At 35.8% G+C, this 26995-nt stretch overlaps 3 protein-coding genes across 5 annotated transcripts in view; 1 reads left to right on the top strand and 2 right to left on the bottom strand.

The window, feature by feature from the left end:
- Nucleotides 1-1144: 1144 nt before the first annotated feature.
- Nucleotides 1145-21867, bottom strand: LOC119828428 (atlastin). 3 transcript variants are annotated; one of them, XM_038350573.1, is made up of 12 exons: nucleotides 21734-21855; nucleotides 21483-21579; nucleotides 6332-6552; nucleotides 5947-6096; nucleotides 5543-5698; nucleotides 5127-5276; nucleotides 4777-4915; nucleotides 4250-4434; nucleotides 3637-3858; nucleotides 2802-3016; nucleotides 2276-2342; nucleotides 1145-2148 (listed from the first exon to the last, which is right to left on the bottom strand). In XM_038350573.1, exons 2-12 carry the CDS (start codon nucleotides 21514-21516, stop codon nucleotides 2029-2031), a joined length of 1659 nt encoding a protein of 552 aa, XP_038206501.1. In that variant the 5' UTR covers nucleotides 21517-21579; nucleotides 21734-21855; the 3' UTR covers nucleotides 1145-2028. The 3 variants fall into 3 exon arrangements, with proteins under 3 accessions (XP_038206501.1, XP_038206499.1, XP_038206500.1); XM_038350571.1 differs by lacking the exon at nucleotides 21483-21579 and having other exon boundaries at nucleotides 21734-21867; XM_038350572.1 differs by lacking the exon at nucleotides 21734-21855 and having other exon boundaries at nucleotides 21483-21706.
- Nucleotides 21868-22130: 263 nt separating this feature from the next.
- On the top strand, nucleotides 22131-24385 carry LOC119828462 (viral IAP-associated factor homolog). The gene is made up of 5 exons (XM_038350618.1): nucleotides 22131-22255; nucleotides 22326-22458; nucleotides 23144-23372; nucleotides 23674-23882; nucleotides 24177-24385. The coding sequence occupies exons 1-5, from the start codon at nucleotides 22250-22252 to the stop codon at nucleotides 24287-24289; spliced, it is 690 nt and encodes a 229-aa protein (XP_038206546.1). The 5' UTR covers nucleotides 22131-22249; the 3' UTR covers nucleotides 24290-24385.
- Nucleotides 24386-24525: 140 nt separating this feature from the next.
- Nucleotides 24526-26995, bottom strand: part of LOC119828758 (integrator complex subunit 1) — a 22891-nt gene continuing 20421 nt past the window's right edge. The window contains exons 35-37 of the mRNA XM_038351002.1: nucleotides 26493-26619; nucleotides 25378-25549; nucleotides 24526-24952 (exon numbers count right to left, since the gene is read on the bottom strand). Coding sequence (XP_038206930.1) covers nucleotides 24741-24952; nucleotides 25378-25549; nucleotides 26493-26619 — 511 coding nt within the window. The 3' untranslated portion in view covers nucleotides 24526-24740. The remainder of the gene's footprint in view (nucleotides 24953-25377; nucleotides 25550-26492; nucleotides 26620-26995) is intronic.

Below are 26995 nucleotides of genomic sequence, written 5' to 3'. Positions count from 1 at the left end.
GGTTTTGTACTCAACACCGAACTGTTTAAATCTAAAGATGTAACATAGTCATGACGAGATAGTAATGTTACAATTAAATTTAGAATTAAGTACATTCAATAATGTGCAACGCAACAAGTGAATTTTTTTTATCCGTTTTCATTATTCGTTAAAATTTGTGCTTACTTACGTTAAAATTTATATATCTATTCATTATATTATTCACGATTTCACATTTGATCCTAAAAAAAAAGTTGCTTTATCAATCCGAAAAAAGGATTCAAATCAGGATAAGTAGCGGCTGTTCATAAATAATTAATTTGTTCTTAATAAATAAAGTTTTTCATATAAAATTTGTGTTCTCCATCATCCACAAGTCGAGATGTCCTTCACTGAACTCTAAAAATTAGTTACTCATTTCTTCAATCTGTTAATTGTTAATTACTTAAAGATTATCTCATTAGAAAGCTCAAATCAATTACTTCGACCAGCCGTTATTACAATAGTAAGCAAAAAACGTGTTTTGCGAATTATTGAAATCGAAGCGGCAATTAATTCTAATTCGACGTCTCAAATTAGATTAACCAAGTGATATCTATACCTAAAATCTATAATTTGTCTATTCCACTGTACAGTACCCAAACGAAAACATTCCGCCACCAACCTAACCTCACCATTACATAAAACCTCCTTTGTAACTGTTAAACTAGATAAAACCATAGAGAATCGATAAAGTCCGTCACACGCGACACACACTTTGTCTTTTCTATTGTCTATTCTTTATCCACACCAAGATTTTCACATTGATCTGTTGGAACAATTGTTTTCTTAGGCTTCGGGCCAAAGTTGAATTCCTCAAAGATATCAGTATTTATCATTTAGTTCTATCAATTCCTCTACAGCATGATATGCCTGTAAGTTGTATAACTATATATATGATTATTTAAGACCAACATTCACATATTGCATCAATCACAACCTGTTGTATTTTGTGACTCGCACAAATCCTTTGTGACTTTGGAATTATTTGTGGTGTACAAAAACTTGTGTTCTAGAATATTCCTTTTCACACCAAATTTTATTGAAACATATGTTACATTTAATCATTGCTCTACGGTATTGCTTTTAAATAATACTCTTTTTCAAAAAGTTTGATGGTTATTTGTTTTAGAAACTAATGAGGAATTGAGAGAACTTGATCCAGACAAGGTTCTCTAGCTCTGACTGTTTGTAAAGTGTACATTTAATTTTATAAATCCACATACACATATACAGTTTGGAAATTTTAGATTTTCGTTTAAATCGCGATTTCTTAGTTGTGCTTTCAATATATGATTCAAGCTGCACATTTGAATTTCCACTACAATTCCTATTCACATCACAATTTGTACACACAGCACTAAACAAATGATTATAAAATTTCCCTGTATTTTCATAGCTGTGGTTTCCGCAAGCACAGCGCGCTGTATCTATTTGCAGCTTGCGTCGTCTTAATTTTCTATTTTTCGCACAATAACGAACTATTTCATATTTGCACGGTACAAAAGTTAAATTTACCATTGGGCAATTAATTTTAAGCTTGTTCCACTCCATGGATTTCTTATGACTTCTAATCATCACAACTGAATATCGATTGCAATTGATTCCATTGTCCTTTGTAAGACAAATATCAGTATCAGGCGCAGTTTTTTGCAGTGTGTTATTCAAAGTGTTTTCATATTGGAAAGTGGTGTTATAATATGCATTCCATTCTTCATTTGTTCTTAGTCGCGGTAAAGTATCCACTACACTCTTGCATACAGCTGACCTGCCCATTTCACTATTTCCCCCAATCCCAAAAAACATCACTTTAAACACTTCACATCCGTGGCAACTGAGTTCATCCCAACGTTTTATTCTAGGTGTTTTTTCGTATGTCTGGTCACGCTCGTGCGTCGCGTGCGTGCGTGCCGGGTGCGCCGGATGCCAGGCCGGCGGGTCCCGGGCGGACGGGCCCCGGGCCGGCGGGTCCCGGGCCGGCGGGTCCCGGGCCGGCGGGGCTCGCGGCCATCACAACTGCTTGTGCTTGCCGTTGGTGGTGGGCGAGGGCGGCGCCACGCGCTCGGCGGCGGCCGCCGCGGCGCGCTCCATGCCCTTCTCTATGCCCGCTTGGTATACTGGCTTCATCAGCTGGAACGACGTTAGTATTGGTCAAAAATAAGAAAATCATAATATAGAAAGTTAAAAAAAAATAAAGCTTTTTGACAGCTAACTTACAATTCATTAAAAATATAATTTGTATGCATTATATACTTACATTATCCCACAGCCAGTTCGCGCTGTCGTCGATCGTCACTCCAAGTTCTCTCATTTCACCGCTATATCTGAAATTTATAATTTTTTATTACTTTCTATTCTCGAATTACGGTTATGTCCTTATTGCTAAAGTGCTAAGGACAAGGGAATGGAATGCGGGAACGTCTTTCCTAAGTTAGCATTTAAGTGTACATTATTTGTTGTACATTATTTTTTTTTCCAATACATTGTTAGGATGGAGAACTCCGGTTTGCAGCGTGTAGGTTTGAGGTGCAATAAAGTTATTTTTAATTAAATTAGTTTTGAAAGTAAATTTGTTTTTTTTTTGGGGCCTCAGGATGTAGAGCAATCGTATAATTAATGACAAAAGCAATTTTAACAATCATTTGTATCAATATATTTCCTTCACAATCTGGGAAGCCTAGCAGAATAACGGGGCATATATCCGCAGACGAAGGATCGATGAATGCAGCTGGCCAAGCACGCCGCTGAGCACGTGCAGCGCGTACAGCGCGTACAGCACGTACCGTATGTAGGCCCAGAGCACGAGCGTGAGCAGCGCCAGCCCCATGGCGAGGTTGCACAGGTTGGCGAGCGGGTAGAGCGCGAGCAGGCCGAGCACGCCGCTGAGCACGTAGAGCGCCAGCGCCAGCGCGAAGTACACGGACGGCGTGCGCGCCGCCTTGAAGATGTTCTTGCTCTCGTTGTGCGCCACGAACTGCTGGAACTGCTCCTCCAGGTCCTACGAACGAGACGTGATCATTTCATATCTATTGGACAGTGAGGTATTCTAAACTTGAAAAATTGGAGTTGGCTAAAAAATACTATATATTATAGAACATATTTAAAAGAAAAAAAAAATCTATTTAAATTTTACTAATACCTACATCTATCTAATGATTCTGTAAGGAAGACCTGTTTAGTTTTTAATGGAAATTGTTGGTTTTGCTACATTTGTTGGATTTTTGTAAGATATCACCAAATACTGGTATTTAGAAGAATTTGATGTATTTGATGAATCTTTTTTTATACATTACAAAAAAAAGAGCGCAAACGATAAAAATCGACGTGTGCCAATGAAATTGTTGATATCTTGCTGTGACTATAGCAAAAAAATGTTCATGTCTACAGCAATTTTAAGTCTTAAAAATCAAACTTTATTACAATACTTAGATGGTTTGATTACATTAAGGTGAAATTTAAAACCATCCATAAAATTATAAAACAATAATTTAACTTCATCTCAAGAGCCACATCTTTTTTACATGAGTATTATCTATCCCTTATCCAACAATATATCATAAGTGTTTACTATGTGAATAAATCATGATAGATTTATTTAGCACAGATAAAAAAACTTACATGTGTCAGTTGCTGACAGTAGGCCTGACTGAACTCGTCGCCACCCATCTTCCTCTTAGACCGGAAAGCGTGCAACGCCTTGTCGCGGATGCGCCGGTGCTCCGCTTCCAGCAGTTGCGTCTGGAGGTAGGGCTTCGCCCCGCCGCAGATCTCTTCCATCAGGGTCGTGTACACTTCACGCGCTTCCGCTACGGCTGTGAGGTTGTTGGCTTCCGCTGTCGCCTACAATTTTGCAGTAAAATTTAGCATAAAGCGTGCAGGTAAATGGTCAGGTCACCCATTCATTTCCGACTAAAATATCAAAATTATTTTGGTCCTTCAAACCGGATCCAAGAATTATAATGGAAATGATTATCGACATTTAACAACAATTGAAGTATCATGCCGCGAGTCGAATTTCGTATTGGCTTAAGTATTTTACAGGCGTTATTCGGAGCACATGGCAAATGCTCTTCGTCTACTCATATTATATACACATTTAATGACTTATGGATTGCGTTGGTGTACGCAATTTTTCCTAAACACTGAATTATCACTTAAATCCAAAGTCTATTAAACGATTTAAGCATAAGAATACATATAAGCATAAAGTTTATTCATCCAAACCACTCACCACCAGCATACTCTTCGGCTCCGGCAGATCGTTCCCCTTGTATATGTTCATGTATGCCTTGAAGTAGACCAGCAGATCCTTGGCCTTCACTCGCTGGCCGTTGATCTCCTTCACGACGAGGTTATCCGGCGCCAGCAACATCGGCACCAGCTGCTGGAGGGCGCGCTTGAACTCCATCTCAATGTCTGGAAGATTAGGGAATTAGGATTATTAGTTTCATTGGACAAAGCAGTACTGTGGGGCATATAAAAACGCAATTATATTTTAGATTTCGCCGCGGCTGCGTCCGGGTAAATGCCTTCTTTGCAAGATCGTGCCTTTTTATTTAACAGTTTATGTAAATAAAAGCGTAGAGATACCATATCTCATATTAAATAACAATCCAGCTAAATGGATTTTCTATTGATCATGTTTTTTATCGAACATCGATTGACTTGCAGGCGTAAAACCAGTTATTAAAATGAGATTTGAAAGAGGATAGAGAGGGAATATTCTAATGCTATGATAAGTCATGTAACGCTAGTTACCAGAGAGTCTTCCGTCGAATGTGGGACTGGTGGCGACCTTGAGGCCGGGGTGAGGCATCAGGAAGCAGCCGATTTCACCGAAACAGGAGGTGATGTGCTTTCGGAGCGACTGCAGTTCTGGGTGCTGTTTGTCTGATACCTAAATATAAATATAGCTTGTAATTTCATGGGTGATTTCTATTTAAAGATAAGATATAAGAAACTTCATTGACAATAGGCATAATTTGGGATAAGGATTTTCTTTGAAAACACAAAGGGCAAGCACATGACAAGTAATAGAAAATTTTATTTATACATTTATTTAATAATTACTTTCGACAAATATACTACAAAAATTCGAACTACTTTACCTTTAACCTTCGAGATAGTATAACCTGTCCCCCACTTGCACCATACGGCGCTTCGTAGGGGAAGCTCCAGTCCCGCACAACGAACTGCAACCGCTGGAACGGAATCCGACCCCCGTCCTCTAGCGCGAGCCGTCCGTATTCCGTGAACAACTGGAATCGAAACCATCGACTTATAGAAGGAAAGTATTAGTATATAATGAATAGGACTAAAATATGAACCTTGCGGGACACCATTGCGTTTTATTATATAACTTAATGTTTATCAATTTCTTTTATAGGTTTTACCAATGTCTTTAATTGTAACTATTATCTCAATTAACTTACGGGGAGTGTATATAATTATCTAATAAATATTTTCATACATATCACATATGTACATAATCAAACGCTTTAAACTGATCCACCATTTGATTTACCTGTAAGTGCTGTAAGTCGTCCTCCTGTATGTTTTGTGAGAGGTTGTATATCTGTACGGAGGACAGCATGGTAGACAGCGCGAAGACTGTTGCGCAGTCGCGCACTGTGGACTCACTGTCAAATGCCCCCTGTGTGTCTAGTAATATGATTGCTACCTGAAAAATACATTTCGCATGACTCATTGCATAAATATCACACTGTGATATATAGAAAAAAAGGAATTGAAGAAATGTAATTCAATGAATCTATGAAATCAATTTATATTACTATAATTTATGGATCAGTTGGTTTATAGCCGTCAAGTTAACGATCATAAAAATATGTCACGCCCGAAATCATTTAACAATTCAAAACCTTTATTACTTCGTTCAAAGAAAACATAAAAATACCTCATTATACAAACCTTTTCCCCATCATCGAGCGTGGCCTTGAAAATCTCGGACCACATGAGTATCCCTGTAGTGTCTCTCTCAGAGCCGCCCCGCCAGCTGAACCCGCTGAGGGGCTCCTCGTCTGAGCCCAACCAGTCACCGCCGCCGCCCCCGGAACCATACTGGAATTGCCACAGATTCAATTAGATTTTTTCTCTATCTTGAAGCGTAATTAAAAAAAAAAACTAAGGCGTTCTGTTACTTGTAACGCTGGAGGTAAATAAAAACAAATCATGTACAAGTGGAGAAAGTTAGTTAACCGTTGTTTAGTTCTAAATAAAATATTTACACATGCATTAAATGATATGCTGTGGTTTTGGCTAAAAATTACTCACTCACAAATAGTAAAACACCAACCTTATGATGCATATACCGGAGAAAGAAGTCGAGCAGAAACGACTTGCCCTTCCTGAAGGCGCCTGCCACCGAAATGACGACCACCGATCTGTCCTTAATGTCCTCCTGCAGCAGCAGTTCGGCGAGAATGTCCTCGTCCAGGATAAACGTGTGGTCGGGGCCGGTGTTCACGACCTGGACGCCGTGCGGGCCCGTCCGCGCCGGCGCCGGCTTCTCTGTGACTGTGGGAAAAAAGATTGACATCAGAATCTGACAAATATAGTTACGTGGTGGCTTGTAGCCTCAACCCACATAATTCAGTTCAGAGTTCCGTGTATCTACAATGGGAACGGGAAGGTATATGGGCTGATGATGATACTGGTGATGACGATGAGGATGAAAATTGTTGAAAAAATGGGGAAATTCTTTTCAGAGTACATGTATACACTTAGTTTACGAATAATATATAAATTGAACTAAACAGGCCTGCAAAAATGCTTCTAAAATGAGTTGATAGATAGACAGTTTCAAATTGATAACATTGTATATCAATAATTATTAATTTACTCGGTTTTTTAAAGTCAACATTTTTTGAGCTATTTAACTTATTTATTCTTAACAAAAATTAACTCTTTTTATTGACATTTAAAAAATAATTCAATATAAGTGAAAACGAATGAGAAAAGTCTATCAAAGCCCGGAGTAAGTACATGACAACAAAAAAAGACAGCCAATAACTGAGGTCAAAAGAACACAACAACAGATAAACAAACGATCCACTTCCAACAAGATTACGATCGACTCATTCCACCAATCGGAACATAAGATCTAAGAGCTTAATTAAATATTATTATAGGTATTTTAAGACGAGACTATCATAACCGCATTATAATTAGTCACCGACCGAGTGAATCAGATCCACCTAACTTGATACATCCGTGTGAAACTCTATACTTAGTCTTCACACCTCCGCTGTTGACTATCTTGACAGCTACGTTTAAATACAGCCTTTATTCCGCTGTGGTAAGACTGCGATTGCTTCGCAGGACAAAGAGGCACCTGCCTGTGAATCTCTCACGAAAACATTCGTTGCTATCGGATACAGTTTTGGCTTCGCATGTTCGCAATAACTTTGAAGAGTCAGTTTCCCTATAACATCGCTGAGTGGCCGGCTCGCGCGGGATCGTCTACCGTATTCCTTTGGCGCAGCGTAATTTAAGGAAAATTTGAAGAATTGTATTTATTATTATTAAGGCACTTGCAACGTACATGAAATTTATTGCAAATATTATAATTATAGTACCTTTTTATAAGTTTAGGGCCTTTGGTTGTGTTATACGCTTAACGCAATTGGCGCCTAATATTGCCCTCTAAGGCTATGTGTATAAAATGGTTTATATAGATGGTTATGGGTTGTTTAAATGCCTTCTCATTCTATCTAGATACATTCGACAAATCTGTATTGTAATATGAAAACAATGAACTGTCATCTATCATCACGCATGAACTCAGACAATACGACGTCTAAAACGACTACAGTATAAACGAGAAGCCGACACGGTTATGTTTTATTCATCTGTCTCTCGCAATCTGTGTAATCCAAAAATCGATATGTATAATACCTAATGTGGTAAAGTATGAAACCTTTATAGTTTATACATTGCTATAAAAATGTTCAAAAAAGTTTACCTCAACCTTGAGGGACATGCTCAATCACTGACCGGAAGCAGGAACCAACCAAGGGCACTATTGTTTCAAATATGACACTATTATGCTAAATTTGAATGTTTACCTTTGGATTATAGGATTCAGACACTCGTACTACGGTATACGTCATACTTAAAGGGGACATAAGGCATTTTAGTAATTTTTTTTCGTGGATTTCACTCAATCGCAACTGTCTTTTCGCTACCACCGCCCATGAACATTTGGAGAGGCGTAAGGTCAATTGCAGACCTTTCGCCTCTACAAATGGATTGCCGACTTTAATTGAGAAGGGATTAGGAAAGGATTGATGAGAGGAATAAAGGAAAGGACTGGGAAGGGTAAGGAAAAGGATATGTCTCAGATTGAAGTTACATAAATCAATCTTTACTAATATAAAAAAAAATCGAAAGTGAGTTTATTTATTTGTCTTAGTTCATGTCGCAACAGAGTGATTTTATCATATGATTTTTTGTGTCTAGAGATAGTTGGGAGGCTACAGAGTGACATAAACGACGAAACATCTCATTCCCATGAGCGTTTCCTTTGACCGCTCAGACGAAACCGCGGGCGCAAAACCAGTAAAAATATAACCACAACACACGTACCTATAGCTGGCATTGTTCTTCAACAATTGAAAGTAGTTTGCATTGATTATTGTGGGTGCGACGCTGTACTACGGTCAAGAGACAGGGCCACCGGTGGACTAATATCAAATTAATGTTCTGGAGCTTTTAAAATATAAAATAATACAGTGAAATAAATATCATTTTTGAGCTGTGCAATTAAATTTCGAGTTGTCAGTCAGATTTCTTAATATATTAGCCAAAAAAAATATTTGGTCAACTAGTAAAACATAAAATGACCATAACTAAAGATAATTGTTTTTAACAAAAAACGAAACTACCTTTGTTGTCAAATTAGCATCAAATTGGCAAATAGAAGGCACCGGCTTTCAATTAAAAAAATAATCATAAAAATCGGTTCACCCAATCAAAAAGTTGCTCATTAATCATGAGAAAATAATAAATTCGAAATACCACGATTTATACGCAGGTGTAGATAGTGCGAGTCATTGCTATGGCTTATTGTGCTAATGTCGGTGTCACGTCACAAAGAGATGTTAAAAAAAAACAAATATTTCAAATTCACATGCTGTTACGAAATGTGGGACTAGATGCTATTTAAATTATTTGTAATAACAGTTATTTGCTTTGCATGTGGACAATTGGAATGGAAAGTCAATTGCATGGTACATACATATTTCAATTGCCCAATTATATATTTCAAATATGATATAGTATATAATTTACTTTATGCCAAAACTGGGGCAGTTATGTAGCCTTAATATATTGTTGACGGGTTCTGAATGTTATTTGATTAATTCATCAAAACCGCCCATTTATTAATAATAGGAATATATTTATCTCAGTGTTTATTTATAGCTAAGTTTTTAGTTATGGTCAATTTCAGACTTAAACTTAGTTGTAATCTCAACTATCTGTCCCTTCTTCACACCTAAACGAATGATCCGATTAAGTACAAAGATACTTCCAGATCCGAGAAAAGACAAATGACAGGTCATATACCGGAAATCCCACGGGTACTGGACCGGGTACGGGAACTGTACGAGTAAAATCTGACTGTCTCTCTTCTCTGACTACGCGGGGGAAACCGCGGACGAACGCTAGTCAATTATATTTAGGTATTCATTATTTATTATTAAAAAGGAACCATATCAAAGCCTGCTATCAGCATAACACTTTTTATTTATCTTCTTCCAGGAGATGATAAGTATATAATAAAACCAACTCATTATAAGACGTAAATAATGGGTCTGAAATTATCGCGGAAGCAGACAACAAGGTCGCATTGCGAATCAGTGCTAGGTAATCGCGCTGGTATATTTATTTACGTATAAAATCTCATATTGATACATCACTTTATCTATATAGTCTTTGATATTATATGCATTGCCGTAAGATTGTAAAAGTCGTCACATTAAAATCTAATTCGCAATATAACAAACTGTCGACAAATTTTGATCCGTAACATTTACTTGCTTATATTTGGAATCCATCTTACAATATTGTAATTTAACGGTATTAAGTAAAACGCAGTAGATCCTTTTGTGGGTATTTTAGCATTCGTTGATGGTTTCCTTAACGATATTACATATATTATAGTTATGCACAGTGATTGAATGAAAAATTCTAAATACAAAAAGTTATCTCACAGATGATCTGGAATGAGGTATCTTATAGCGATAATGGAGACACCATTTTGCCCCTTAAAATTAAAGAGAATTACCTAGTGTATGAACGAAAACACGTCAATAAAAAGGAAAATAATATTGGCTTTATAAAATCTTCAATTCTACTAATATTATAAAAAAATGGTTGCCTTTAAAGTCAGTTTTACGGGCGAAGATTTTACGTGACAACGTCTTTTTCTTGGTAGAATATTTATTAATATGAATATTATTAAATTGCACAATAGGAACAAGGAATTGAATGAATATAAGAATTGCACAAATTTTAACTATAGAAAATATATTTTGTTTACTAAAAAGACAGAGACAGAGACACAAACACGCAAGACAAAATGCGCCTAATTCTCTAGTGCTGCGCGCGCGGCGGACCGATCATAGTTCGGTGACTCATCGTAACGTTACCGGGCGTTACACTTTTTCATAAGTGCCTCCGAGCCGCAACCTAATTTAAGACGTTGTCACGTCAAAACGAATGTTTGTACTGCACTACTACTATATATATACATATAGATCAACCTTTTCCCGGATAGCACCCACGTAAATCCGCGATCTTCAGATAGTACAAAATACATAAAAAATAAAACAACAGAATGGTGTTCCGATGTTGCTAATAACATAATAAGAGCCTTCGGATACCATGTGAGCTGAATTGCAACATTCAATAACACTTGGCAAGCGTTCCTAATCTCGAGAGGTGGGGCATTCTCACATAGCATGCAATACGACCTGGTACTTCTGTTTGTGAGGTATGTATAATCTGTATTTGTTAACTTTACATAGAGGGTACATTGAAATATTTTGTAATCTGTACGCGCGCCCTTTGTGCCTCTCTCTCTTGGAAATGAAACGTGGCACCGAACAGTTCGTTTTACTATAACTCCCGAAATATCACACTATTCTTACTAGTAGTAGTAGGAGATAGTAGTGCAGTATAACTTTAATATTTTAAGACCCAGAGCCAAAGTGAACCAACTCTCTTATAGATCCAGAATTCACGTTAGGTTAGCTTGCTTCACAGATATTGTCAACTATTTCGTCCAATTCGTTCGCAAGAGGCAATTTTAAACCAATGGATTTCTACGTAATCTTTCGATTTCTTATATTCAACTCGAATAGCTATCAGCTAAATCGGAATAATTACAAAAACGGTTGTAAAAAATGAGGCGATAAGAAATACATCGGACTAACTTATGTTTCGATACTATTTGAGATAAAATAAATTCTGGCACCACCAAGGGCAGTTGCAAGTTGAATGTCAAGTTGGGACATTCAACTTACAGCGTCACAGCGTGTATATCCATGAACATTATTAAAAAGTCATAAATCCTACAAAACTTACGATGTTATAAGTTTGGACGCAAAAAGCACTATGGTTACTAGAAATTAAAAACTTTTTAACGGATTTTAAACGCGATTTATTCATTATATTATTAACTCGACGTTTCGAACACTTTACAGGTAGCGTGATCACGGGGAGACTCTCGCATACTCGCGTAAAATCAAACACAAGAAAATACTATTATGGTTACTTTTTTCAATCTGTAACTGATAATTATCTTATGCGGAGTGTGATGTGCTTTTGACTAGGGATCTACCATATGGGCATATTATATACCTACACTTCCAAGTTCGGCGAGGCATCTGCAACACCTAGTGTTGCCACTTGCATAAGATAAAAGACAGAAGAAGGATGTTTGTAACTCAATCATAGCAGAATGAACTGAACACATCTGCTTTTTTTTAAATTTATTTTTGTTTATTTCATCTGTGTTTTGTGTTTCGTGCCACATTTTCTCCAAATAAAAGTTTTTTCTTTCTTTCTTCATTCCAATATAATGGCACAGAGTTAGATTATAGCCAAGGATAGCGTAAAGTCATATCCAATTGTTAAACACAATGTTAAGTTACATTACGTGCATCTTCAAGAGATTTTTCACTAGAAACGATAATATTTATCTAGATAGGTATTAGCGTCAGTTGGAGATAAGGATCGAGGTGAGACCAAGCAAATTTTTATTTATATTTTCATTGCTTAGTTACCAATTTATCTTTAGACTAGCTGCGCCCCGCAGTTCCACCCGCGTAAATCCGTATTTAGTAGGAATCTCGGGATAAACGTTGCCTATATGTTAATCCAGTTGTTCAGCTACCTACGTACAAAATTTAATTGCAATCGGTTTAGTAGTATTTGGGTGAAAGAGCAACAAACACACACACACACACACACACACACACACACACACATCCTTACAAACTTTCGCATTTATAATATTAATATTAGTAGAATAGTAGGATTCCTAGTGAGCTGTTTTTTAATAACACGCAACGCGTTTAATCTTTACTTATATAATTAGGGAAAAGATAAAAAGTATGTTAAAAAGTACTCGAAATAAGTTGCAAATTTGAATTAACATAAGAAATATTATGCTAAAAAGATGTCTCTCTCCAGAACATCGCTAATAGCGGTAAAAATACGACATGACATGTCTCAACTTAGCTACATAACAGGGTGAGATCCTGAAGTCCCATTATGATTTTCTCGGTCAAACTCCCCCCACCCCCCTCTTTTTTTTTTTCAACACGGGCCAAACAGCGTTCAATGTGAATACACCCGATGCTCTATAGCATTAACGTTACGCAAGCTCACGTCATAAATCGTTTAGAATATCGACTGAGCGAATCGATCATAACCGGTCCGTTTTGAGATGCTTTCACTTCTGTGTGACGTGACCTCTCGTACAAGTGCGCACACGCAGTTTACATGTGTTGTATGAGATATTCAAACGACTTCTAAGAAGGAGGGTCTTCTTGATTCAAATGTGTTATTTGTTATTTTTGACTGGTTCCTCACGTGGTTCCGTTTTTAATTTGGTTAGGTTTTGACATTTTAAAGGCGGTTTAAAACTGTTGTTAAAATTATTACTCCTATAAATAATACTGGTTTTATTTTAAAATAATGTAAGCAAAATACTAGAAGCACATCAGCTGAGTATTTGCTGAGTTGTACACTCAACTATATTATAACAAAAGGATTTTTATGAATAGATACGTAACTAAACGAGTAATTAAAACACTGTCTCTTGAGTTATTGTGCTTCTTTTTATAATTCAATTTCACAATTTGATTAAACTATATTCATTAGCTTATATTAACATAGTATTTTCTTGTATTTGATTTTACGCGAGTATTATACAGTTAGAAATTAAAAACTTTTTAACGGATTTTATCTTAACATTGTTTGCATCTTCTCTTATCATATTAGCCGGTAGCTTTAAAAAATTGTCTTGCGCATCTCTCGACGGTTCGGACGATTGTGATTGAAGACACGTGACAATAACTCTACTATACTAGCTGTTTCGAAAGCAAATAAATCTCAAAAACCATACAACTGAAACTATTTAGATTTAATCAACAAGAGAATACGCAACGAAAGCCGAAAGATGATTGACGGGGAGTAATTGAAAATTAATCATTGAAAATTGAGCTGACAACCGAAGGAAAGGCAATAATAGCTCTTATCACAACCGTATAGAGTTATAAATAATTTGCCGATGAATGTTCACATCTGGCGCGTAGAGTTGATATCGAATTGCATGCAGTGATGACTAAACCATTAGTGTTTAAGCGTTTTCGGATCTTTGTATATAATATCGGGATAAAAAGTTGCCTATATGTTATTCCAGTTGTCCAGCTGTCTACGAACCAAATTTCATTGGAATCGATTCAGCAGTTTTTGCGTGAAGAGCATCAAACACACATCCTTACAAACTTTCGCATTTATAATATTAGTAGGATAGTTAGTAGGAGAATAGTAGGATGTCCGTCTAGGACATGACAATAAAATTTTATTGATAATACATAAGACTACACATGGGATTTTTATGGTTTTTTTTTAAAGATAGAGTGAGGTTTATGTGTAAAATAACATCTTTTAAACCATTACGTATTCTATCGCGTGCGACGGTCGGCAAGCTAGTATTATAATAAAGTAAATTATTCTTATAATATTCCAGTACCTGGATGACCGAGCTTTGCTCGGTATTTTTTTTTTTATAAATTTGTTTTTTGGAAATTATATTTAAGTATTACTATTCGCCAATAGATGTCAGGAAGAGTCATAATAAATTGGGACTACTCAAACGCCTCCTATTTGTAAAAAAAGTAAGTTTAAGTCGATAAAACACGAATATGACATTTTCTAAGAAAGATTCCTAGCTAGATCGATTTATCGCCCCCGAAACCTCCTATATACTAAATTTCATGAAAATCGTTGGAGCCTATATATATATATGTACCATTCCAATTATACGCCATTTGCGATAAATACTTTACTTACAAATTGTAGGCATAAGAGACGTTTATGTGTTCAAACTAAGGTTAAACAAATAACATATATAAAACGAGCTGTTCGCCAGTAACCCTGTAACATCTTGATATATAAAAATCCAGTGTCATGATGTATGTTCCCAATGAACTCTTCACCAACTCAACCGATTCTGATGAAATTTGGCATTTTATGTGTAATTTGGTCCAACTCAAGATATAGGATAGTTTTTATTTCGATTAATTATAATTTATAATTAACAATAAATTTAGCCACAGCCACAACAGCAACACATGGCCGGGTATGCTAGTAGGTTATAATTATGCAGGTTGTTCCCGAACGAAGTCAGCACTAGTGTCTAGTATAAACATATCTCACGCCATACAGAAGAAATCAACTTCGTTACCGACAACGCAGGTGTACCCCCATATCCTGGCGAGTCTCCAGCATCGGTTATTGACATGGCAGCTTGGGTCACAGCCAGATATACGACTGCAGAATTCACATAACTATGAGCTTATTAGATTTGACCCGACATTCCGTTGTTCAGATAATGAAAACAAAACCAATATAAAAAAACTAATATAAAAAAATGGCATTTGCACCAAACATGGTGATGATGAACGATTATAAACGCTTGATTAACTGTATTTAAGTTAATTTTTCAACCAACTTCAAAAAAAAAAGAAGGTTATCAATTCAACTGAATTTTTTGTTTTGTTACCGATAAGTTTCAGTGGGTGAACAGATTTTATTTGAAAGCTGGTGCCATCCATGTGGTTATTTAAAGTAGCTCTAGTTCTGACAATTTAACGGCGGTTATAAGTCACAATAAGTCAGTCAAATATACCAATAATGTGAGCTTTTGTTAACCTAAATACGAAGCGGAAACTGAACTCAAAATTTAACAATAATTGTTTAAATGGAAAAACTTTATACATATTCTGCATAACTTCCTTCGATGCATTGTCATTGTCATCATCAGTCTATATGTGTTCCCACTGCTGTATCGCCTCCTGTGAAGGTTCAGGCCATAATCCACCACTCTGTCCAAGTATTCATCTATAGTTGCGTCTTGCGTCAGTATTCATCTATAGTTAAAGACGTGAAAGTTTAAGATCTCGTGGCTCACTACATATAGTAAACATCACTTGTCGGACAACTTTTTGCTATTAGATAAACACTTTACTGCCGTCCTGCACTTTCACACCGCTATCCGCCGCGTTACCAGAACGCTAGCTTCGATCTAATGACCCGGAATCCACTGCACGGATGAACTCGATATGACTTCTAGTCAGAACAATTTGTAGCACATGGGTCAGTCGACATCCTCAATGACGCTGGCGATAATATGTTATCTGAATGCAATTGAAACGGTTCTTCTTATCAGATATATAATGCAATTTTACATCTCTTATAAAGAATTTAAAGCCGTGAGAGCAAGAGATCAGAGGTGACTTACCTCTGATAGTGGTGGAACGCGAATACTAAGTTTCATTTCTATCGTTTTGTGGAAATTACGTTTTTGCCACGACTTCCTAATTATGAATCTAGTACATTCTGTATTAAACTTTCCAATCATACATGATTAACGAAGCTTTCATTTCAGAATAGTTACATGCGTTGCTGCGTGCCAAAAATATTTTACATATCGCCATCCGACGCTGCCAAATAACAAACAAACTCTACGTCTAATATTCTATTGCGATCAAGCATGTATCTATTTAAAATATCAATAGGTATCTCGATAAAGAGGAGCTATCTATTGTAGTTCTTACTCCATTTACCATGACTTATCGGTTATTACATTACTGCTCGGTTATTTTTTGTTTATTCTGTGGAATTTTTCACGATATCGAATAGTTTGTAACAATTTTTAAACGAGCGGAACGATTAAGGCGTCTGTTTTAAGCATTTTGATAACAAACTCATTACGGTCGCTTCAATAGGTAGGCAATGATTTTTCTACATCGAGACCTGTTAGAACATGTCTATTTCCACTCTACTTCGTTCTATATATTACGGCGTAGAGTATTGTATAATGTCAATAAAAACCATTTCACTATGGTCGAATTCTTTCCAAATTCTTCCGACAACGTCATGAGTACCTTGTCAATTATCGAGCATCAACTCGACCGACACATGTCCACGTCCAATGCGTTTCAAACAGTTTTCTCTTACAAAGAAACCTTATCTAAATAATTCGGTGTTAAATCTAATTAGCGTTGCGTATTGACACGCGTGTCGGAGCCAACGACCGATACAAAACTGGAGCAAGATTTTAATACTGTGTCACGAATTGTTTGTGAAGCATTAGTCCACCTGAACATCACCTATATTGTTATTTAAGAATCAGTGCCACTTGAATATTCGAAACTTTCCGAAGCGGTGAGACTTGGTGCTATACCATCGAACTTAATTCGAACTTCATTTTGCTTTCAAATCGATTACTTACTAGTTCGTTTTTTGAATTTTTTGCTTTGCGACTAGTTCGAGTTTTATTCCGAACTTGCTGCACAGGACATCAACTGAAGAAACCAATGTTATAATGTAATATAACCCTTAAGGTCTACCGCCATCCATCCTGCTACGTTTACCAAGGCCAATCGTGATAGCGTTTACTAAGCCCTGTATACGGTAGATACCATACATATTTGCAAAACAAATCAAACTCCCGTTACGAATCCGAGGCGCAGATGGAATAATCAGCATAGTGATAAGTGAGAAGTTTTCACTTCGCGATAACAACTGTTTGGGAAACATTCTTTAGCAGTTTCTATGTTAATGTGTAGTTTGTATGCATTTTCCATAATTTCAATACACTTTCACCATCTCGGGTGGAAATTAAATACAAAAATGTATGAACGATATGCGTACATATGCGTCGCTCTTTTCTATAATAATAATATAAAACAGAAGAGTTTGTTTGTTTGAACATGCTAATGTCATAATGTACTGGGCCGTTTACAAAAGTTCTTAATATACCGTTAGTTATAAAATAAATAAGTCCTACGAATCCCCTCGCACCATCCTAACGCAAAGAATGCAAGAAATCAAATTGCTCTGACGTGCAAGAAGGACAAGCAAACGCACATTCGCATACTTCAAATAAGCCACAGTCTTGTAAGAATTAATCCAGTAATAGAGATTTTCTTTCGCTGCGAGTGTACAAGAAAGAATAGAAGGCTTCACATCAGATTAAAACGCAATTTATAATTAAACCCGACGCTCCGGACACTTCGGCGATCGAACTCATCCCATGTGTGTGTCTAGTCAATTAGGATTACTTCCACCTATGACATTACAATGACAATCGACTTAAAAACTCATTTGTATTTCTAAGAGCACATTAGTATGAAGCAAATAGCGTCCGTTTTCTATATGACAGGAAATATCGGAACATTCATTGCGTTTTGGCGACCATAATAACTTGCACGACGATAAATTTAGTACCACCTACGTTTACATCCCCTGCTAGTCGGTTGACTCACAGTCCGGTCTGACAGGGGCATGATAGGGCGTCCCAGTTAAAAACTAAGTAGTAGCATACTGCATATATTTGAAAATAGCTTATTAAAGTCCACCTTTATTACGTTATCTTATATATTTTTCTTGATTGAACAAAAAACATATGGACAATTAGCTACAAAAAATTTCCTATATATACGACTGTTTCTATTTTCCGTGTCCATAGATTAATCCGATAACTGAACTGACTCGAATAAAATTTTCCTATACCTTTGCTTAGTGCTAGTCTTAGATCCTACTATGAAAAACACTATCAACGTTGTCTCAATTACATCTTACGGAACTATATAAAAATGATACTACATTGGTTCACTTGAGTGTCGAACAGAGAGTACATAAATTCGACACCCTAATCCAAGATTTAGTAATTCGACAATGAAGGAAATAAACCTTGTCCGACCCACCCACTTCATGAGATTATACAACGAACACGCTGTACTCAATAACATTACACAAAAAAAATGTATACACAAGCAACCGATTTAAAAACTACGTACATATATACACGATACGACGTTACTTCGCAGCCGACCTCAGGCGAGGTGAAGGACCAAGCGGACTTGTTCCGCGCGAGAAAAAATACGCGCATTTCGTAATTACCACTTTTTGTTACTGAGATGAGCATAAAATGAAAATAATCACACAAGAATCCCTACATGGATTAAAATCGAAGACTTGATATTGCGACATATCAACGCGCTTCGTGGCATAATATCCTTATCGACAGTGCAATTCGGGAAAAAAAATTGTTACGACTTTGGAGATGGACAAAGTCTATAATATATAATTATTGAGAAAACAACGCTTGATGGGGGTGAGCTCCAGATAGAACTGAGTCACGATAACATAAGAGACACACGAACGACGCCGGATGAAGCATTAAGTGGAGTTGAAGAAGCCAGATATATTTGAACCTAGCTAAACATTTATTTCTCTGTTAGAACATTTTTGATTATCACACCATCAAATCGGCCTAGCAAAGAAAGATCTCAACAATTGGATGATTGAGGTCAATATAATCACAAGGGTCTACAGTAGACATCTAGGCAATTAAATGATCTTACACAAGATTTGAACTTTTCGTTCAGTTAAACAATATACAGTATAAACACAGAATCTGTTAAATCAGAAACTTCACACACTCATGTTACATTAGAAATAAAACCCACATATCAAAGTAAGTAAAAATACAAAATGCCTTGTCATATGTGAAAGTTACTTTGCCTGTCTCTTCTTCACAGCTAAACCAATGAACCAATTTGTTTGAAATTTCGTACCAATATATCTTGAAACATGAGAAACGACATTGCACAGTTTTTAGTCTGAAAATTCCCTGGGAAAGGAAATTAGCCCAGTTCTGAAATAGTGGATGACACCACAGTTGTTTAGTTGTCATTTTATTTGATTACATCAGTGAAATCCGAGGCAGACATATAAATCAAATATAAATAAACATAAATAAGCAATCGGTCAATCCAGTCTGCTTCCAATTGTTACAAAATCATCATTATTCAATGATTATTCAATAACATATTACATGCGATTGAGTGACTCTACTGTTGTTTGTTTAAGTACATAAAAACTATCAATTTATGATATCATTCTGATTGGCTAGATTCATTATTAAATCAGATGACAGAGCAAACAAAATATTATGTTAATGTTTGGTCCTAAGGGATAAGATTAAAAGTATTGTGAGCTTTCGAGTCAAACAGAAAGCACAGAAATGGAATAAATATACTGTGCCTAACTGTGTGTTTCACATGCGGACATATTCACGCACAACAGTGAGTATCTCCACTGCTTGTGTTATTTTGACACATAAACTACATCATTGCCAAGTATCATCAAAATTTATTCAGTAATATTTGTGAGATAGAGCAAATAACAAATGTACACGTCTACATCCGCACAAACTTTCACATTTACAATATTAATAAAGTATAAAAATAAGAATATGAGTTTAAAACACTCTTTCAGTGTTAAAGCACACCAGAAGATTTACTGAAAATCAGTAGCTGTTGCAGAACCATTAACTTTTTATTTTGTTTAGGAACAAATTGCATAATAGAATGATAGGATAGGTTATTATATATTTCTTTAAACATAAACTTTCAAATTTGTATTGCTCTACAAAATGTGGGCAATTTTTTTAATAACATAATTCCTCATTTCATTGAGTACTCTTCCACACCATATTTAGATAAACAATTTGCCTTATTCAAAGCAGGGTGTAAGCAAATAGACAAGTCATTAATAAGCGTAATTGACCAGAATATCAATTAAAATCTGTTAGACATACTGTGCTTCTTGGCATCATAAAAACAAACTGCGAAGGTCATATCATTCAATGTAAATACTTAATAAATCATATTGGATTCATAAGAAAAAACCAAATTTTGTTTAATTGCATTTTTGCATTGCATTTGCATTGCATTGGGTGCAATTTTTTTTACCCTTGGATGTATAAAATCTAAATTGTAATTTGATAATTGGACACTAAAACCAATATTTAAATATCCTAAAATAATTATAAAAGATCATAAGACAATTTGGCCAAGCCAAAGCCAAGGAATTTTAAATGATACAAATCAAAAATATCAAGGAATGCAGAGAAGTGATTATCCATTTTTATCTACTGTTTTTTATCAATCTTGAAATTAAGAAAAATTTATTTAAAACACAAACTTGATTATCTCAAAGTAATTTATAGATTCACAATTAATAAATATCATGCTCAGTGGCATTTTTCTTATCTTTTTTTTGTGTATTATGATAAAAAGTATGATGTAATAAAAAAAAATATTGTATGTTTGAACATCTTATTATGAAATATTTGATGAACTGTAATTGTGTCTATTTAATACCATTTTCTGTAGTTAAACAATAAATAGTAACTAAGTAAAAATTCATGTTAACAATAAGATAAGGGAAAACACTACATTGATTATTATCAATAAAATATCAGAATGAATAATTGCTACTGCAGATTTCAATAACAATAACAAAGATCCATATATCTCTATTTATTCAATAAATGTTATGTGATCAATAAAAAACAAAGCATAGCCCTCAACAATTAAATCCTTTGTGTACAGTAATGGGTGATTTTATTGATTACTGTCATTTAAAATATTTTAATAGCGCATTTTCGTTTGTATTGAATTATTACGCTACGTACACAGAAATATTTTATTCAAGTGTATGTTTGATTATGTTTTTGCACGAAAGGTCGTGTTAACCTTCAAGTTTATTTCAATATACGCAAAAGGTTAAAGAGTAAATAGTGATTATTTTCGATGATACGTGACAATGAATCTCGACAAGATAATAAAAACATTTACCTGAAGCGAGACTTCTATCGGATCCTCCAGTCATTTTCGCGCGCTCACTGCACTCTTTATGACACACAAAGCGTGAGGAGGCTAGCGCACCTCATTCCTTGAGGACCAGCATCAAAATCCAGGCAGCAATTATAAAAAGAACCCATTTTCAATGTCACAAGTAACACGAGGGTAACTGGCGAGACGCAGCAATTTGCACCGCGCACTGAAGACACTCGCACTCTTAACAATAATATTTCAACAATGATTACCTTCTTCCTCATGGAAATTCGTTTCCTGATGTTTGTATTCCTCGATATCAGCCATGACCAATTTATTTATTTCGTGAACTGACTTGACTGAACATAGCGACATGCAATTTTTCCAACACGACGCAGGATGACAACATAACATAAAAAAGACGTGTCACTGTCAAAATAACCGTTTAAATTATGTAATGTCGTTTTTCTGGGAAAATTTATTTACTTTTTTTGTAAATATTTATGACTATTTTGTTTTTTTTAACATATACAAACCAAAGTGCAAGGAAAATAATTAATTTGATAATAATTTAATTTATGATCACCGTTAAAAAAATACAATTGAAAACCGGTTGTAGTCCGATTCACATACGTTGACGGTTTTCATTTGTCATATTTAAATGTCATTTGTCATTTGTGTTTTGGTTCCCGTTTCGGGATAGGTGTCAAATTTCATTTTGACTTAAAAATAAATCTAGAAATCTACAAATTATTTTAAGTAATTGTGATAAACAAAATAAAATAAACATGCAGGTAAATAGAACCAAACGTTACTATGTAAGATGTACTTAATTAAGCTAAAATTATTGTTTTATCAATTCAGAATCCAAACGAAGACACAGAATGGAACGATGTTTTACGTGCAAAGGGCATATTGCCCCAAAAAGAAAAGGAAATATCCGAAGAGCAAATAGTTAATATGCTTGAACAGACCATACAGCAAAAACAAGCCGAAAGTAAGTTCTTTACGGTCTACTAATCACAACAAAACTCATAAGAGGTTATACACACCTGCAAGTATTTACAGTTATATTTCTAAAGCTGGTTCATTATTCAAAGTTTTCGAGTCTTTTTTTAATCAGTCTATATTTAAAATGATATGATATAAATTTTTTATATTACTTATTCCAACACAAATATTTCATGTGCATATATTTGCATGAGAATGGATGAGTCATTATATTATTTTGTAATCGGTTGCCATTTATCCTTGTGCTTTGCCTTTGTCAAAGTTTGTAAACTATAATTATATTAATTTATACTATATACTGTTACGATATATTATAAATTTTATGTGTCATGTAGGTCCCGAATAATAAATTGAGAATTTAACCTATATAATCTTGGTTTCATATGTAGTTTGGTAGTTGCTGAGAGTAGTGTCTGTGTTTTGTGAGTTTTTTATGTTTATTACTATTTGAAATATTTTTATTGTTTCTCTTATGGGTAGGAAATTGTTTAGATGAAGTGTTCAATAGTAAACAATTATTAAAATTCTATCGTTGCTCACTAAATAATGTTTATAATGTTCAATCTGCACTTTGGGATATTTACGATAATAACTCTCACAAGACTCACATCCCTGCAGTGCAAACACATATGGGCTGATGATGATGATGATGATGATCCGAAATCTTCCAGAGGACAAGCAGTTATCAGAACTGGATCTTGACGGGCTCGATGAGTTGGAAGATTCCGAGGATGAGGCAGTAATAGAGCAGTACAGGCGAAAACGGATAGCTGAGCTCAAACTGCTGGCAGAGAAACCCAAGTTTGGCGAAGTGCGAGAGATCTCGGGGCAGGATTATGTACAAGAGGTGAATAAAGCCGGAGAAGGGATATGGGTTATCATACACTTGTATAAACAAGGGTAAGAGTCATTATTAAGTATATTATATTTTTACTATGTATTATAAATATTAAAAATGTCAGATATTTGTGATATCAGATATGTGTCAAGTTTGATATATATATCAATTTTGTATTAAAGAATTATTAATATTCTATTATATTATTTTTAACTATTATTGAAGTGCTACATGAACATAATAAAACTATAAAAATCCAGAGAATCAATGCTATTTACGTCTTTTGAAATATTGACTGATTGGTATTATATGTCATGTATATTAAGAATTAAATTTATTTGTAAATGTTTTATATTATTTCAGGATCCAACAGTGTGCACTCCTCAACCAGCACCTCAAAGAATTAGCGGCCAAGTATCCATACACAAAATTTTTGAAAGCCATAGCTCAGACATGTATACCAAACTTTCCAGAGAGGAATCTGCCAAGTGTGTTTGTGTACTTTGAGGGTGAGCTGAAGAAGCAGTTTGTGGGGCCGCATGAGCTCAGAGGCACTTCGTTGACAACTGATGGTAGGTATATTGTACTACTAAATTTGTTTGCATGAACGAAACAAAAATCTAATTATATAGGCAGGGTAACTTTTTAAATTACCCTTAATAATTTTTTAATTCATAAAATTATTGTATTGTCACCGATCCTTGATGAGTGTACAAAGTTTGAGTTAAATCTGTAAAGATTCAACTTTCATTTTTAAGAAATGAAATTAATTTCTTCAAAAATTTATCTAGAAATAAAGACTATAAGATAGATAATTCCATTGCAGTCCAAATACACAAGTTTACACCAGTTAATCTTATTTTCAGAACTCGAATACTTATTGGGACAAGTTGGCGCAGTGGACACAAAAATCAAAGAAGATCCCAGACCCAAAATAAAGGACAAACTATTCATGGATTTGGGCAACAACGATTGGTGATAAATGTTAAGTGTGGATGTGTGCAATTCAGTGTAAATGTGCTTTTATTTATTATGAGATTAAATTCAGCTGTATTTTGTATTAATAAAGTATTGTTCTTAATTAAAGTTTAATTTATTCACCTAATATTTACCTTACATAAAGGTGCAGGATCCTTTTTCAGGTAAATATCTCATGAAAGGTGCAGGTTATATAAAGTTGGCAAAATTACAAAAAGGATAAATAAAAACTCATAAATTTTTACGAATTTATTATATACAACTTAACAAAACAAAACTTCGTCATCCTTTCTTACTTTATGTTGTTTCCCATAACATAGACTTCTGCTTAATCCTAATTCATTGGATGATCGCTCAACACATTCAGTACATCTGTTCTGTCAATCATTAGACCTCCTCTCCACAACTTCACCCAGGCCCCCCCTCCATGTAAACACATCTCTATACCTCCCCTAACACGCCCGCTGTAAGTTGATAGCCGCAACGCATTTCGCGAGGCACGTGTCCACCGGAGCCCTGGAGCGTAGGCCCAGCTCGAACAGGCGCGCCAGCAGCACTGCGCCGTGCTCTTGCAGCCCCACCACCAGGGACGGCAGCCGGTCCAGCACGCTCAGCACCACCTCCATGTTGGGGGACTCTAGGCATTCGAGGATCGCTTGGAGACCTGGATTGAATGAACCAATTGTTTTTCAATGTTTGCTGGATAAATTTAACGTATACAGACAAAAATAATAGTGTATACAAAATCAAATGTGATGTAATCGATTTATGTAAATTTGTAATTCGTAAAAATTTGCAAATGTTAAATCGCATAAGTAAACTGTTATTCCTGTAATCGTAATAAAAAAAAATCAACAATGTCATAAAAAGTACTCTTGTTTTACCTATTTTTTTCTAATAAAAATTTTCAAAACCAAATATTTCAAAAATGCAATGTAGTAGAACATATCAGGCCGCGTGTCCGTCACGATTATACATAAAAAAATTGTCATCTGTTTTGGTGTCGTATCAAGTGTCTGATGAGAACAAGTGTCGTCGTGTCGTCGTGTCGTCGTGTAGTGGTGTAGGGTGTCGCGGTGCGGTACGCACCGGGCTGCGTGTCGGGCACGGCGGGCAGCAGCTTGGCGAGCAGCGAGAGCGCGGCGCTGCGCAGCGGCGCGTGCGCGTGCGCAGCGAGCGGCGCCACGGCGCGCGCCACCGCGCCGGCCGCGCGCGCGCCGCCCCACGCGCCGCCGCGCCGCACGCCCCACGCCTCCACCTCCTGCCAACACACACCATATATCATTATAATATGAAAAATTGGAAATATATTATGTACACTTATTGCGACACGTAAAGGGTGGAGATAGGAGAATTTTTTTTAACGTAGTTTTATTTATGTGTAAATACGCGGGGCGCAGCTAGTGTATTATATAAGATGCATGTGTATTTTGTTAATGTCCAGAATGAATGAGAGATATTAAATTGTAGTATAAGAGAAACGGTGAGCATTTCGGACCCAAACTTAACTGGAATATTTAAAATTAAAGTCAACAAATATTACTATTATACACCATAATGGTGCATTGTAACAACAAATTGTCTGCTGTCTAAGGATTACTATTAAAATAATGAAAATATGATTATTTCAAGAACCCGTTGTTATGAGAGTTGATCAAGTTGAACCTATGTCACACTTTCACATTCTCATAAATCACACACATGCAAACACACACATTACATCTTCTTTTTTTGTTTGTATTTATATAACTATTTCCTTTTTTTCAGCTGTATCAATGGAAGGGTATCGGTAACTGTAATACCTAGTTCGGGACCAACGTTTTGTTTGTATGTGTGCATATGGTTAAGAAATAAACTTTTTTTTTTTATATTATTAGTAATTGAAAGAATGATTAATAAAGAATGAAATGAATGACGAATGATCATTAAATGACGAATGTATATATAAGTGTATGTGTATAGAATTGAATAAGTGTAAGAATGTGTGATTGTTTCAAATTAAAACTGAGACTCAATTAGACTTCTTATAAAAGCACTTTTGAATCGTCATAAAATAGTTATAATATTTACCATCGGTTCGGAAAGCAGTTGGTACAGAGATGAGTCGTCAGGAAACTCTGTAGTCGCTTCCTTTTAAAATGTACATTTTACATTTTAAGTACAAGTCACATCTATACTAATATTATAAAGCTGAAGACCCTGACCTGCACGAGCCAGGTGAGCTCGTCGGGCGGCGCGCGGCGGCGCTGCAGCGCGGCCAGCGCGTGCGGGGGCGGCGCCGCGCTCGCGCTCGCCTCGCCGCTCACCACGCTGCTCAGCGCGGGGTGGCTCCTGCAAGTTTGCGACAACTCATTGGCTGGCTTATGGCCGACCGACGATCGTTCTATCAAGCTACCGAGTCATCTTCTATTTAATGATACATTAAGAAGCAAAAAAAAGAGTTTTGAACGAAGTTACTTTGATACACTCTTAGTTTACAAGTGTCATGGAAACATATTATAATTAGTACATGTGCCAAAACAATTGTCTTTGTAATGTTCATGTGTTAATATCCTGTTGTCCGGTAAATGTGCTATTGGTATTCCAATAAATAGAAAAAAAAAGATATTGTTTCATTATCATGCCACAAATTTTGTATGAGGCTAGCTTAGATCAAAGTACAGTGAAGTTTGCAGTCAAACTTCAAAGAACAGTAGAGAGTGGGCGA

This window comes from Zerene cesonia, chromosome 8, assembly GCF_012273895.1.
Source record: "Zerene cesonia ecotype Mississippi chromosome 8, Zerene_cesonia_1.1, whole genome shotgun sequence".
NCBI classification, from domain to species: Eukaryota; Metazoa; Arthropoda; class Insecta; order Lepidoptera; family Pieridae; genus Zerene; species Zerene cesonia.
Note: the sequence above shows the minus strand (reverse complement) of the source record. Positions and strands in the feature narration are given on the sequence as shown.